Source organism: Chlamydotis macqueenii, chromosome 5, assembly GCF_036417535.1.
Source record: "Chlamydotis macqueenii isolate bChlMac1 chromosome 5, bChlMac1.mat, whole genome shotgun sequence".
NCBI classification, from domain to species: domain Eukaryota; kingdom Metazoa; phylum Chordata; class Aves; order Otidiformes; family Otididae; genus Chlamydotis; species Chlamydotis macqueenii.
This window is the reverse complement of record NC_141560.1, coordinates 19,737,923-19,753,625: the sequence shown is the minus strand read 5'-3', so window position 1 is coordinate 19,753,625 and position 15,703 is coordinate 19,737,923. Positions and strand designations below refer to the sequence as shown.

The window sequence follows — 15,703 nt, the reverse complement described above, 5'->3', positions numbered from 1 at the left end:
TACTCTTCTCAAGCAGAACTCCCATGGCTCTAAAGGCCTTTTCACCCAAATAAGGATCAAAGGACTGTATTCTTGTTTAGGCATATATTCCAAGTCGAAATGGCTCTTGATAATACGGCAGCAAATAATAGGACACGGTTAAAAATAGTGGGGTTATTTGAAATCTACTGTTCTCAATATCGAACAGTATCTCGAACTCTGTTTTCGGTCATCAATGTACCGGCCTTCGAGAGGCTCTTGCAGGGAGGGGCTCGGCCCGCCCTGGGCTCGCTGGGACCGGCCGCACAATCCCCCCGAGGCCGCTCGTTCGCCCGCCTCGCCCGAGGCCTCCCGGCGCGGCGCGCAGGCCCCGCCAGGCCGAGGCGGGGCTCTGCCGTTTCCGCGGCACAGCTCGGCCGCCCGCGCTCCGCGCCGGGCCCCGCTGTGCCAGGCGGCGGGCCGGGAAGCACTGCGGCCCCGCCGGAGCGGCTGCGGCAGTCCCGCCGGCGGGATGGGGCTGGAGCTGGAGCCGCTGTTCCAGGCCTGGAGCTACTTCAGGCGGAGGAAGTTCCGGGAGTGCTCGGATCTCTGCTCGCAGCTGCTGGAGAGGCCGCCCGGCGAGCAGGTAGCGGGGGCCGGGCCGGGAGGCCGGGGGCGCCGGCTGGCCGGGCCGGGAGGTGGTGGTGTCGGTCGGCAGCGGGCCGCGTCCCCGCTTCCTCAGCGGGCCGGCCGCCCGACAGGGCTCCCTCGCTACCTGTTGCAGCCGCGGAGAGGCCCGGAGTGACCCTCTCCGTTAGCGGGCCGGGGAGGGCTGGGCCGCGCCGTGCTCCGCGAGGAGGGGCGGGAGGAGGGCCGGGCAGCGCTTCCTCATCGAGCTCCCTAAATCGCTCCCGAAATGGAAGGCGGTGGGCGCGGGGCTGCCGGCTTCTCCTCAAACACGGCCTGGTGGCACCCCTCCTGCCCAAGCCCCAAGCGAGTGAGGAGACGGGAGTGGTGCATCCGGTACATTGTGCTGCTGGGGATGAAACCCCGGCGGGGTCCCAGGGCTCCCCACAGCACGGGTATGAACTCGCTCAAGATTTTGCGGAGTAAAAGGATGAAAAGCCAAGACTAAAAATCAGATCTGGTGAAGAATGTTACTGTTATCTTCTTACACAGATGTTCGATACCACAGTCACTGTACGGACTAAACCTCATAAGGTGAAGTGACACCCGTTTTAGCTCAGCTTAAGTACAAGCATTGCCATGAGACAGAAGGCATTTCAGTTCCTCTCTCTTTGCTCTTTCTCCAGCTGCAAAGTCTCTGCAAATGTTAGGCATGTGCTTTTCAATATTTTCATATTTTCTCATTCTCTTGTAAGAAGGAAGGATTTGAGAATGTTTTTTCTGGGTTAATATTTATATGCATGTAAACATTTTTACGGCCATATGATGTCAATTACAGTTTTCCAAATAAATACTTTACATTAAATTAGTAAGTCTCTGAAAGAATCCTATAAGTTACATTTTTTAAGAATCTTGAAGGCAGTTCTTTTCATCACAGAGGAAAAGTCTTTAAAGAAAGCTACTCAGTCACACAGTTGCATAAATGTAAAGCACAGTAATTGTTTAAACTGGTTTAGGATATATAGTTAAAATATGCTTTTGTTTATGTTCTATACTGTAAGGCACCAACAAGGAGCTATCAGCAGAAAAAATTTTAGCAGAGAACACATTCCAAGAAAATTGGTCATGAACACTAAATAGGATTGAGTATTAGTTCTGTGCAAGTCCTGTATCATTTGTGTGTGTGTACATTATTGGGTCTTGTTAAATGTAGTCTTTGTGTATGGAAGTACAGCACTTGATTCGTGATAGAAACTCTTGAGACAGTACAGGTAATAACAGTAACAGTCGTAAAGATCATAGTGCTTCTGTTGATACGAATGTATAAATTTTTAAATTAGTAAAACATTTTCCAATCTCTGATTTCAACATGGAAATATAAAGGCAGTTGCATTTCTACCATTTTAAAGCTCAGGTTTAAAATTGTTTTGTTACACCTGGCAACTCCAAAGTTTTGCTGGGCTTTTTCCTTGCTGGGAAACTTCTTGAAGACATCTACAACTGACAGAAGCCAGGTAGGGAATAGAAGGTGTACAATGCTTGGAAAATGGTTACGAGGAAAATAACAGAAAAACAATGAGAGGATGTAGATCCCATTTCGTTTTCCTTCTTTTTTCCAAATATTGATCACACATGCTACAAACATTGAAGTATATTAAATTGTTTTTGTTTAAATAAAGCTACACATTCTCCTTGGAGAACCAGGACCTTGCATACTAGTAATACGAGCTTTTCCGAATACTAAAGTTGAGACAAACCACTTAGTCTTTGAAATTATCACACCAGCCTGTAAGCTTCATCTGTAAGAAAGAAAGAGTGAAAACGTTTAAGATAATTATGCTTTGAGAAACAGTGGAGGATGGGGATATGAATGGTGTCTATACTACATCAAATCACAAGCTCTTAGAAGAGGTCCTATATGAAGTCTCCAAATTATAAGGTCAAATTTCATCAGTGTTTTGAAACTGATGGTTGGTCATGGTTGCTTGCAAAGGACTGGACTTTGTGACTTCAGTATGTTTGTTTCAGAACTATATTCCTGTTCACAGTTTTGTGTGAAAAGGATACTCTTCAGCAGCAGCATATTTCAAACCTACCTGAAAGTTTAGATCAAAGAGAAATACCTTTGCTCTCTGAAGAGGCAAACTTGAAATATGGTTAGTTTGATTCTTGCTCCATATAATCTTCTTGAGGAATCCTTATTAAGAGCTCTTTTTAAGCAGGAATTAATGACTTCTAACAATATTTTAAAATATATCTACTTTAGCCTGGACAATATACTTTTTCCTCGTTAGCATTTTAAAAGTGCATGGAATGATGTGTCAGTCTTTCTCTGAAGAGAGATTCTCTCATTTCATAGAGCAATGTTTGAGTAAAGCACATCACAGGTTTGCGGACACCAGCAAGTGGATTTTACTCTATATAAGTACTTTGTGTAAGTGGAGAAACAGTTTAGAGACTTTTTAAAAAATAAAATAAATGGAGAGGTGGTTAAGTGACAATTCAGCATGTTTCTTCAGAAGGATCGTGGAGTATCCGGTACTTCATGGTGTATAATGTAATGGCTGCACAGCTTTCTTCCATCATTTGTCTCTGTTAGTCCACACGAAGAGCACAGCTCCTGACAGAGGAAGGTGTAGCATTATTTATACCATCTATTTATTTTGGTACAGCAGGTTGGAGAAACCCAAATATCAGTTAAATAACTTTCAAGAGTGCAACTTGAACCAAACTCAAACTAACTCAATATACAAAATCTTACACTTGCAATCTGTTGAAGTAAAACATTTTTTAATTATCTCATTAAAATATAGCTTTAACATTCATGGCAGAGTTAACATGGAATGGCATTTCTGTTCTTCAGGCAACTGTGCTCATGATATTTTAGATTTTACACTTTTTATTGTAGTCAGTGCAGAATCTTAATATTACTCGTTATCTGTCCAAGTAAGCCTGTATTTTATTTTTCTGCTTCTCGTTTGTAAAGCCTTGCAGGTCTTTTCTCTAGCTATGCTGTTGCACTGTCAGCTCATTACTTTCTAACACTTGCTGCTTTCAGGTGCTGATCTGTCATGTTTGCCCTGCTCGACTTAAGGCATAGAGAGTAAAGGAAATGGTAACGTGCCTCAGTAATGTGTTTTTCATATAGCTGAAACCTTACAAACTGTTTTGAACCTACTTAATACAACAGAATGAAAAAGCAAGTCGTGTTTATGCATTGCAGCATGTATACTTTGCATTTAGTAGAACTGTTAGTTTTATAAAGCCTTTGAAGGATACTAAACTCCAAGTCTGAACACTGAGATAATTAGCACTCAAGTAAGTGAGATACCTTACTTGGTTCTCCTGGCTTCCCTGGTCTAATACTATTTTATATTATTCTGTGTTTATTCTAATGGCAGCATATCAGTTAAATTGCTGCAGTTGCGAATACTAGAAAAGTGATCTAAGATTACATTTTTTTTTAAAGTTAATTAGGAATCCAAGAGCATTCTCAGGCAGATTGACTGTTGATTCCTGAAGTCTGTGTTACTTTTGAAGATGGTGTGTTAATTAAATTAGTAGTTCCTAAATATTTTGATTGAACTTCACCAGAAAATGGTCATCTTCCATCTATATTAATTACATTAGTATTATTTTAGTATAACATGGAGAAATATCTAAAATAAAGTATGTATCATTTTTGGTACCTAACTCAGTACGTGTGGTTTATTACGCTTAAAAAACACATAGCAATTTTAAAACATTTAATGGTCAAACCCTTAATAGGAGCACTTCTGCAAATCAGAGCCAAGAAAAGTAATGTTGGGCACCAGGAATGCAAACAAACAAATGACAACAGTTATAGAAAGTTTGGATTAAGTGAGCTGCTGTGCAGCACTAGGGAATACTCCACTGCTGTAATCACCATGCCATCTGTTCTCGTCCTCTTGTCCCATATTCTGATAAGCATGTACCTCCCGACCTCTGCAACCGGGGAAAGAAGGATCTTAAAAGAACAGTAGCCTCTGTCATTCACTTCTTTGAACAGCGTGCATGAGGATTTGATACAAACCAAGCCACAGGAGATGGTATCCTTTAGAGATGCCTAGGAATGGTTGAGTTAAACTGTGACTGTTACAGGTCAGAACTTTTTCCTGCTCAGGCAACTAGCCTTCTCCCTTCTAAGACATATAATGTAACAATAAGTAAGAAAAGGAAGAGACTAACAGTGCATAATCTGAGAGTGTTTTCATGCCTGAAAGAGATGACCTTCCTTGTCTGAAAGCTTGTCCATATTTCTCAGCTGTCAGGTGGTCTGCTCCATTGCATCCGCAATACTGTCACAGAACTATGGGCAGCTGAAATCAGCTTTCTGCAGTAGCCTTAGAAGTAGGCGTTTTTGCCAATCACACTTGTAATTGTAATAAGAAATTTTCTTGACCAGTATCATCTTGTTACATCTCTTAATTTACCACTCCCTGTAAATATAGCTTAGTGTTCAGAATATATTTTTGTTGCCAGTGTAATGATGTTGAAGTTCTTTTTTAAGAATATGGTAAAAGATGATTTGAAGGTCTCAAAAATAGGTTTACTGATGATCCAGTCAATAGTTGCATGTACATAAATTTAGAAGCTATCTTATTTGGTGTAGAAAGCTTTTTGACCTCTATCACCAGATGCAGTAAGCCCTAGGAGGTATTTAAGGTACGATGTTGACCTTTTAGCCAACTGGGCACGAATCAGGAATTTTCTTATGTAGCAGTATCAAGTGCTATGCCTTTATAAACTTAAATTCTTAAAGAACACATCAATGAAATAAAAACATTTTAAAATAAATTATGTTTTCCTGAAGAGTTCTTAATGAATAAAATGTGCTGAATATTTTCATAGAATAATAATTAGCTGCTACTGATTTAGATTTTATGGAAGATTGAAATATTTTTTTTCTATATAATATCCTGTGCATTTCTTCATTTAAGAATTAGGAATATAAATTTTATTGATGGTATTTACTTCTATGCTGACAATCTTCTCTCAGGATAGATAAAAGCTGTATTTTCTATGACTAGCATTTGGACATACAAACACATAAAGCACTGATGTTCAGTTTAATTATTTCCTATTGTTAGCAAACAGGCATTGTCTTCTATGTGTATAGTAATAGCATGACCTAGAGGAAATACAATCCAGGGCTGTCTCTGTTGATCATCCTGATTAGTTACCTAATCTGATTACTCTTCTTTGTGTTCCATATGTCAGATTCAAGGCAATAACCAGCACCAACCTCTGAGGCTTGCTGTAGCTCAACAATAATTTTTAAAAAATTGCCTAATGTGATTAATAGACATACAGTGATTGTCCTGCATTTAACTTGATTAATGATCTACTATGAGTATTTGCTTTTGTTTATCTGTCCTTTCTTCTCCCATGGTGAACTTTCAGCTACTATTACTTGTATGCTGGTTTTTGTAAGGTCATAATAAAGTTTATGTTCATGGAACATCTTCAACTGAAATCAGTTACTGGTTCAAGAGACTGTAATTATTAAATTTATGCATAAAAATTAATGACACATACAGTGAAGTCATTATTCCTGAGTAATGTTTTTTCTGTATTTCTGCTTTTAATCATTTGAGGAGCATTTTCTGAATATACTGATTTTAATGTTCTGCATGTATTAAGTCATACTCATCTGAAATTAATTGTAAAATGGAGCTTTATTATAATATAAGGTATGTGATCTTATTCCATTCCCTTTTCTAGGCTATAAACATCGTAAGACTTAATTTTTCTAACTATTTTTGCTGTTTAAATAAACTGACTTTACACATTAACTCTAATTTTAAAATACCCTCAGTGGATGTAGAAATCTGAGTTAAATCCTTCCTACATTGCTTTTACAATTTTATTAATTTAAAAGGAGCTTTATATGTGTAAATGAAGAATAAATTTCACCTTTTGTTTTGAGATACAAGCTTACAGGACAATGCTATTTGTTAATCCTCTCAAAGAAATCTTTGTTTGGAATCTAGTTCCAGTGGATTACTTGCATGAGTAGCAACTGCAGGATCCACCCATGTTAAAGTATATTACGTGTTAATGTTAGTTTTTGTTGTTCCAGATTTGTGTTTAATGGGAGCTTGGGAGTTATTTAAAATCTTAAGCTATTTCTTGTCAAAAACTGAAACAATATATTCAGTTCATATATATGAACAATTGATACTACCACCTACCATTATGAGAGAGCGATGTTTTTAGTAGGTATTAGTGATCAACTCTACTTTTTTGTGAAGTGATGAGGGATGTAATTTCTGAATTTTGTAGTAGTATGAATGCTTCTACATAAGCAAATGTGTTTTACTTTTAAATTATTTTTTAAACTAATGAACAGTGCGTAAAGTAAGAAACACGTCTGTAACATCAAGGCATTTTTGAGTTAATGTTGACATACCATTCCTAACCTTGTCCTCATTAGTTACTGTAGCACATATGGTATGGAAGATCACCTACCGCTCTTAAACCATTTTCTAGTACACCGTATGTGCTCGAACACAATGAGGTGAATAAAATGCAAGCTGAAATATCTCAATGTCTTTTTCTTTGTTACTTAGAAAACTAGAACAGTTTATTTTTTAAAAGATTAATAGTATACATAAAACAACATCTTAAAAGAACTCAGAGTTCATTTAATCATACATCTAAAATATAAAGGCAATTTCAGTGGCGTAGTCAAGCCTAGGTACATCACAGGCAGCTGAGATTAATCCCTCAATTAATGTTTAGTTCCACAGAATGCTCACTTTGTAAGCTGTGTTATGCATTCTAACACCAGTGAACAAGTTTGTGGTTCCAAATATGATCCTTAAAAGGCCACAGAAATTCCAGTACTCTAAGGAAGGAAGATGCAAGAGCATCACCAGTCTTCCAGGTCCCTGCTATCATGAAATCTACTGAGTAGAAATGCTCAAATTGAAAGAAGCAGACCATATCTCATACTACAGAGGAAAAGAGTGAGCTTGACCTTGCCATTCTCTTGGTAAAACATGAGCCAGCAGTATGCCCTGGCTGCAAAGGAAGCTAACAGCTCGCTGGGTAGTGCTGCTGCTTGGAGAAGACACTGGTGAGATCTGATAGCAGCCTTCTAATACGTACGAGGAGGTTATCAAGAACCTGGAGCTAGGCCTCTCACAGTGGTGCATGGAGTGAGAGACAGCAAACATAAACTGAAATGCAGGAGGCTTTGGCTTGATATAAGGAAAAACATTTCTCCGTAAGGATAGTCAGGCAGTGGAACAGGTTGCACAGAGGGATTGTGCAGTCTCCATCCTTGGAATTTTTCAAGACCTAACTGGACAAAGCTCTGAGCAACTTCACCTGACCTCTCATAACTGATATTGCTTTCAGCAGGGCTTTGGACTAGAGACCTGAAGTTCCTTTCTAGGTGGAATTACTCTAAGGTTCCGTATTGAATCTAGTATAGCTGGCTTAACTGTGATAGATTTACACAAGGCCAGACATGTAAGACATTTTCTGCTGCCTGTAGGAGCAGAAATTGTCTGACTCTCCCACCTTCCTTGTCTTTCCCCCTAAAGCTAAGTAATACATTAGAGAGGAAAAATTCCTCTCCAGTCCCTGGAAGGATGCAGCAGAAGCCCTGAAGGATAGTTTAAATATTATATAAACATTATAATTACACAATAAATTATTATAAACTTACATTTCCTATTGTTAGTATTTACTCCCTTTTACCTCAAGTTTTCAAGCAGATGCAAGTTCCTCCTTTTTGGCTTGTAGTAAACTTCATCTGGTATTTTTCATTTTGTTTATTGGATGGTGCAGTAAGCCATTAGTTTGACATTTGTTCCACTTACAGCATTACTGTCCAGAATACAATAAATGCATCCTTTCCATCACAAAAACACAAAAAAAATTCAATATGTGCAAAAATTTTTTTGTATGTACTTCAGTGATGTCACTGTAATCACCATCAGCAGCTCACAAAAATGCACAAAGATGGATTTTATTACATGGCATTCTAAAGCCCATGGCTTAATAATCTGGTTAACTTTTGAGAGATTTGCTTACATCTTCCAAGTTTTTATTTTCTTTTTTTGATGTACCATTTTTCGGTTTAATAATTCTGTATTAATCTAAGATTTGACCAACATGATCCAGCAGAAGCAAGAAGGCAAAAGATACCTGGAAAATGTACTTACTGCAAATCTGCTTTCATTGTATAAAACATTGATTAGCTCCATAATGCATGTAAGTTGAGATAATGTCGCAAAATGGAACTTTGGATATACGTGTCAGAGAGAAAATGTTTGTGCAAAATGAGCTGGTCACAGAGTATAATTCTATTTTTTGTTGTTCATTTTATTGTTTTGCATTTCCATTCCTCAGTTTCTATTTCTTACCTTTTCAGCAACCTGATTCTGAGTACACCGTGTTTCAGGTAAAATTCTTTTCATGAATACAATTATTAGATACAATCGTTAAGAAGAATTTCTGGTACACTGAATAATGTTTTGTTGTTCAATCCTTAATGGCATGAATTTATTTTTCGTCATTGGTAAGGCAGTACCTTTGATAAGGAGTATTTTAAATAGGCAACTTTTATATTTGATAGGAGTTTTTTTTCTCTCATGTGTTTCCTATAGGTTTATTTGGCAGTTCAAAAGCTTCGTGCCTTGTAAAAGCTATATTGAATTTACCTTGAACTGAATGACCTTCATCTACTGTTGAGATTAGGAAAAAGCCAATGTGTCTTTCACAGACAGAACAATGTTTATGCTTTTAGGGCTCACTTTCAAGTTTCATTTAATGTGGTGTAATGGTGGGCTGTTACCCATGCCTGTCCTGCTCCTCCAGCTCATTCTCACTGCCTGCCTTGTGTAGAGTCTGGTAGTCCTGAAGCTGCATGGTGATGCTTTGCATAAGTGGTGGAAGACTGAGAGTAACTGATTAGTTTTTGCTCTGTCCACATTAGCGGACAGAGATTAGAGATCAAATGCAATGTGAAATTACGTCTTTAAATACAACTCAATAACATATTTTACAAGTCTCCAATTACATTCCAGTGAAGTCATGCAAGTTGTTTGCATACAAAATGGTTTCAGTGAAATACTGCCAGATATCTTCTTGACTTTAAAGATTACGCTTCACAAGGTAGTTGTTGTGTTCTGGGGTTTTCATTGTGTACAGAATAAAATTTATGATAATGGAAAGTATTATTGGAGAATTAAACCTAAATGTGTGTTACCAGATTCAGAAAATACATTTAGACTTTAAATTTATGGGTTTTTAATTGGATTTTTGGACTTCAGACAGGAGGAAGATACTTGATTCAGTGACAGTTTTGTGCTGCTCTTATTAATTTTAATTGAAGTTTTTCAGCTGAAGTTCTTCTGCATTTCAGATTAAACCCCTACAGATGTTCTCTGGGTGAAAAATTTATGCATTGTACTATGGTAAATTACTAAAACTACTTTCTTATGAACAGAGTTATTAAAATTTTTCTGGGTAACTGAAAACTGCAATGCAGAAAGTAGGCTTCATACAAGGATAAAGTAGCTATAGGAAATACCAGGACTACTGGTGGAAATTCTTTATAGAAAGTCAGAAAAAGTTGAAATTACTGAGCTGTTAAGAAAAGCTTTGAACCTTGCATAAGTTTTACATCTCGTGATAAAAGACACCTTTACTTTTTGAGGAAAAAAAAAAATGTTGGGGAGGGTCTGTTTTAACAGAGAACTTTGCATCTCGGGTTTTCTTTTAAAAAGTGAGACAGTAGCCATATGCTGTAATTCAAATAAAGTCGTATGTCACTTTTTATGAGTAAGTGGAAAATTTTTTATGAATGAAAAGAATGTTAGAGATTTCATTTAATTATTTTGAAAAAAAGATCTTTTTCCTACATCTCCCTTTGTATTTGTGTGTCAGTATGCATTTCTGATTCCTTTTCCTACATCTTGATTTTTCATATATTCAGCATAACTATGCATGCTTAGAAATTATACTTTTGTTTCCTATGGGTCTTGTGACTAGTATTTAGGAACTTTTAATGTCTTCTTGCCTCCCAAGGTGACGGTCATCTTTCTATAGTTTAAGTAGCCAATCTGACATTTTTCTCTCTTTTGCTGTTTTGATCAGAAGTTCTGTAACAAACATTGCTGCAGGCAATGCTCTAATCTACAGACTGATGTTTTATTATGGAATAATACGCGATATTTGAATTTTTTGTTAGTTGTAAAGCCTCGGGCTTGGAGCTTAAGACTGGAAGAGCAGCCTAAGGAATATGGTTTTTATGACAGGTGTTTGTCCAATGATGACAAAGAGACATGTTGCTTTTAAAAACACATTATCGCATGTTTGTTATGGGAAAATCACAATTATATACTTATGTCTATGTTAAGAACTGGCCTCAGTTTTAGCAATTAGTGTAGAGAAGTTGCTACTTTCAATTCCCAGGAAAAGATCATTACTATGGGCAGCTTTTCTTATCTCTGCTAGGAAATTAGCCTGTGTTTGACTATATTGAGAGCTCTAATTTCAGCATATTCCAAATATAGACATGGTTATGTTGACTTCGGACATATATGTCTGTGAAAAAAGCAGAGTACTGTCAAGGTGTTAAAAATTCAACAAACTGAATACTTCTATAGAATAATGAGAAACAGTTAGGGGTGTTGAATATCTAACTGCACATCTCAATACTAATTAAAGGTTGTCACCCTACTACATAAGAAGAAACTAGAAGATAATAAAGCAGATCTGGATTATGTCTATCTGGCCTACATTCAAATCATCTTGGCCCATTTCTTTCTCTTTGTACTTGAACAGAAGTTTCTAATTGTAGTTGAACTGGCTGACTAAATCTCTCCTTTACTTCTGCTTGGAAGGCAGCACTTTTCAAAAGGAGAGTTAAATATTTCAACATTTTTAGATATATTTTCTCTTTGATAGACAGTTATAAAGTCGCATAGAAATAGGAGGGAAGTGTAGAGGAAGGGATGGTCTGAGACATGATGAAAGAGAAGTGTCCCATTAAATGATTACTTAAATTATTAAATACACCTGAGGTCCAAATCTTTTTTTACCTCTTATTTAAAGAGCAAATATTTCAATGTGTTTGACCTTTAGTTCTATTAAAGTAGCATCTGTCTGTTTCTATTTAAAATGTCTCCTTAGTAAATATTAAACATGCTTTTCCGCCAGACTGCTGTACCCCATGTCAGAAAAGAAACAAATCTAATTGTTTTGGCAGTGATTTTTACTCTGGAAAATTGTGATGATCTGTTCAATGTCTGAAAGAAGATCAGGGATTGATCTTGTCGCTCCCTTTATCATGCCAACTCTATGAGTACATTACAAGCATATGAAGTTATCAAAGGGGTTGGATATGCACTTATTTTGTTGGTACTTCTGTATGGCTGCCACTGGTTTTTCTTTTCCCCGTTTATTTGGTGTCTCTACAGTCTACACAAAGCTTGTCACATAGGCTAGTATGCTTGCCTTTCCACACTGCTTGTATAATCCTCCAAGACATTTAATGTAATAATTTGTCAGTTCAGTTCACTAACAAGTACTCCAGTAATCTCACAATCTGACAAGCTTAATCTATACATTTTAACATTTTTTACAGCTGATGCTTTGAACAAAGGAGTTTTAGATTTTCTTTCTAAAGATTGTTACTTGTGGATAGTAATGTATTGTATCTTTAACTGCTGGTTAAAAGATTTTTTTTTTCTCCTTGCATTACAGTGGTTTACTTACCTTCCTCTCCCATCCCAGTTTAAATGTCTCTGTCAGCAGTGGGTTTTGAATGGCACTGGTAGCTGGGGATTTTTTCAAAAGCACAAGATCTGAGAGTTGTCTGTGACCTAAATTAGTCATAACTTTTAATGAGGCGTGAAATTCTGTCCTTCAAACTCAGTGACTATAGCTGTTCCACTCTGAAAGAGTTATCTAAAGTCTTGGTCCCCTTTCCATCTCCATCAGGCATCAGATGGATATATCCAGCTGTTTAAGTCAATACCTTATTCAAGCCTATTAAAACTGTGAAGGGAATAATAATAAAAAATGGCAAAATTGCTGATTGGATTATTTACTTGGTGTCTTGAAGATATTTTACTTTTACTTTATCCTTATTCAGGCTGCATGGAGCCTGAAAACACGAGCTTTGACAGAAATGGTGTATGTGGATGAAATCGATGTGGATGAAGAAGGAATCGCAGAGATGATGCTAGATGAAAATGCCATTGCTCAAGTCGCACGTAAGAACAACTTTTACTTAAGCACATTGAAGCAACAAGAGCTCTTTTGGTCAGGATTGTCATCTAGCATGAAATAGTACATACTGAAGTGACCTGATACGGCTTTTAGCTGTTGCTACAAGATGAGTTTTAGATTGTTCTATAGTTGCATGGCCATGTTGAGATACATCACACGATCTTGATGTAGTGCTTAGGCCCCAGAGAGGGGTTCAGACAAACAGTGTTTTGTCAGCTTTTCTTCTACCTCTCTGTACTGTACTCATCAGTGCATTGATTTATTTTACTCCTTTCTGGCATCTTTAGGCACTGTGGAAATCTCGAGAAAAATATATGCCCTTGATGTACTGTGAATCTCATCCATACGCCTGTACTGTAGGCAACAATCTGGCCAAATCTGACATCACCTTTTTGTATCATGTCCCGCAAAAATGTTCTGAACTGATGTTTTCTCTACTACTTTTCTTTACTTTTCCCCCTCTTCCTTCACAGGGCATTTCTTCCACTCTGTCATTGTTTCTTGTATGCAGCTCTTTTCAGCTTTGTCAGTTGCCTTCTAAGTGGGCCGTAATTAGTGGTCTTCCACTACCTTTTTTTTTCAGTATTTCTGATTTTCTCTGTTTCTTTAGTACAGTCCAAATGGAGATTTTTATGCATCTTATTACATGTGGCTCTCAACCACCTACCATGTCTAGGAATTCAAGCAAAGAGCTGGACATAGACCAGATCTAATGTTTGAAGCATTAAAAGCTTTTCTCATCTGGATAGAAGTAGACAATTGCATATCTGTCTGATTACATTTTTTAAAATTGTCATTACAAGCTTGGTCATGTATAAACAGTCAAGTTTATACATGTATAAACACCTGTAAACTCAAGTTGATACATTATGATAATCTAATTACATGTATCTTAAAATAGCATAATAATATAGTTTAGACTTTTATTTGATTTTATACCCCCTGTGGTATAGACCATCTGCCAAGAAAAATCATTTGATGAATATTATTGAGAAATAAGGCATTCTGGAAAAATACATTTATCCTATATTTAAACTGAAAAAAAAGGTGACTTTCTAGGTAGTGTGTCACAGATTTCAAAGCCAAAGAAAATTATTATGATAGTGTAGCCTGCAGTCTTGAATCATTGAGATAAGACTTTGCTATTTGTGCTTCAAATCCACTAGATGTGCCTGAGCTAGTATGTAGTTTTTCAGAAAGTATAAGAACTTTCCAGAGAGAAAGAACCCCCTGCAGTCTTTAGTAAATTATTAAATTTGCTAGCTTTTATCAGTGTATGCCATATCTTTAGCGGGAATTATCAACTATAGCTCCAGCTGTTGCTTCTTTGTGTACATAATATGCCTGATATGAAGTCTTTATTTTCAAAGATATATTTCCAAAGTAAAGAGTTAAAACTTTCATTAAGTCATCCAGTGATCTTTTCTTTGATAAGCTAAACAATCTTCTTATTCTGAATTATATCTTAATTTTTGAGTTGAGTCTTGAAACGCTCTTCTTAACCCTTTCCAGTTAATCTGCATGCTTTTTCAGTTGTAGTCACCAAACCAGACAGCAGTCCACTGACACATAGAAAATACATTTTTCTTCTACAACTTGATTTTACTTTCTTTAGACATCTGAAGTGTTTTTCTGTTACACTTTTATATAAAAGGTAAGCACAGATATCACTAGAGAGGATGCAAAGAGAATGGAGCCAGTCTTTGCAGTGGTGCCCAATGATATGACCAGAAGCAGTGGGCACAAACTGAAACACAGGAGGCTCTGTCTGAACATCAGGAAATGCTTTTTTGACTGTGAGAGTGACTGTGAACTGCCACAGGTTGCCCAGGGAGGCTTTGGAGTCTTCCTCCTTTGAGATATTCAGAAACTGTCTAGACAGGGTCCTGGGCAACTGGCTTTAGGTGACCCTGCTTGAGCCTGGTTGGATTGATGACCTCCAGAAGTCTTTTCCAACCTCAATAATTCTGTGATTCTGTGATAACTTCCACTTTTACATATGATTTAGTAAAAATTGATACTTGCTGACTGCGGGCTTTTTCTTTTGCTGTCGAGGTGTGTTTGCCATTGTAGATCTTGACTCAGGGTCTTTCAGTGCAGCAAGTCTTCCAGAATATCCTCCCCCACTGTAACTATAGCTTACAAATGTAAAAACGTGTAGTCATACCTCCCATATTACAGCTGGTATTGTCTGTACTTTGCTTACTAAGCAGTTCAAATCCTTTTCCATCAGTTACATGTCTATTTTAATTTTGCATCTGTCTTACGTTAGTTTCCAGATTAAACTATTTCAGTAATGATTTTGCTCTCACTCTTGTATTGTTAAATAATTACTAATTGTATAGGGTCCACTGAAAACAAGTACTTTTCTGTGGTTCCTCTTCACACATATATAATTAAATCTGTCTTCCACCAGTTTTTTTTTTTTTTTGTAATTTTGCTGTATTAATTTTCCATCAGTCTTATTTATTAATAAAAATGTCCTATAGCATCATTTTACAGAAAATTTGCAGTTTGTTACCTTTGGACTCTTAACACCATCAGTTTTATCAGCTAAGGTTGTAATCTTGTCAAGTGTTACCTTGACAATGTATTTTTCAGAAACTCATATGAATTGGCATTATGAATAATCACAGTTATTTCATTAACTAGGGAGTTAAAGGACTCATCTGCAGTCATCGCTAACTCTGAAGTTATGCTCTTAAATTCTGTCACTGTTAGTGGCCACATGCACTGCTGTGGCCTCTTGATGCCTATTCAGAGCTAGTTCAGTTGGGATCCTCAAAGAAAGGACTGAGTTGCCTCAGGTGAGATGCAGGGAACTAAATCCTGTAAGCATTCTCCC

The 15,703-nt window shown here is 37.3% G+C and overlaps 1 protein-coding gene across 3 annotated transcripts in view; it reads left to right on the top strand.

Moving 5' to 3' along the window:
• The first annotated feature begins 397 nt into the window (after positions 1-397).
• The window catches only part of TTC8 (tetratricopeptide repeat domain 8), a 42,763-nt gene continuing 27,457 nt past the window's right edge, over positions 398-15,703 (top strand). Inside the window, exons 1-3 of one of the 3 annotated variants that reach the window (XM_086748424.1) lie at positions 398-604; positions 8,993-9,022; positions 12,722-12,842. In XM_086748424.1, coding sequence (XP_086604550.1) covers positions 491-604; positions 8,993-9,022; positions 12,722-12,842 — 265 coding nt within the window. In that variant the 5' untranslated portion in view covers positions 398-490. Of the gene's footprint in view, positions 605-8,992; positions 9,023-9,593; positions 9,736-12,721; positions 12,843-15,703 lie in introns of those variants that run through there. The other 2 variants (XM_086748423.1, XM_086748425.1) reach the window with 2 other exon arrangements.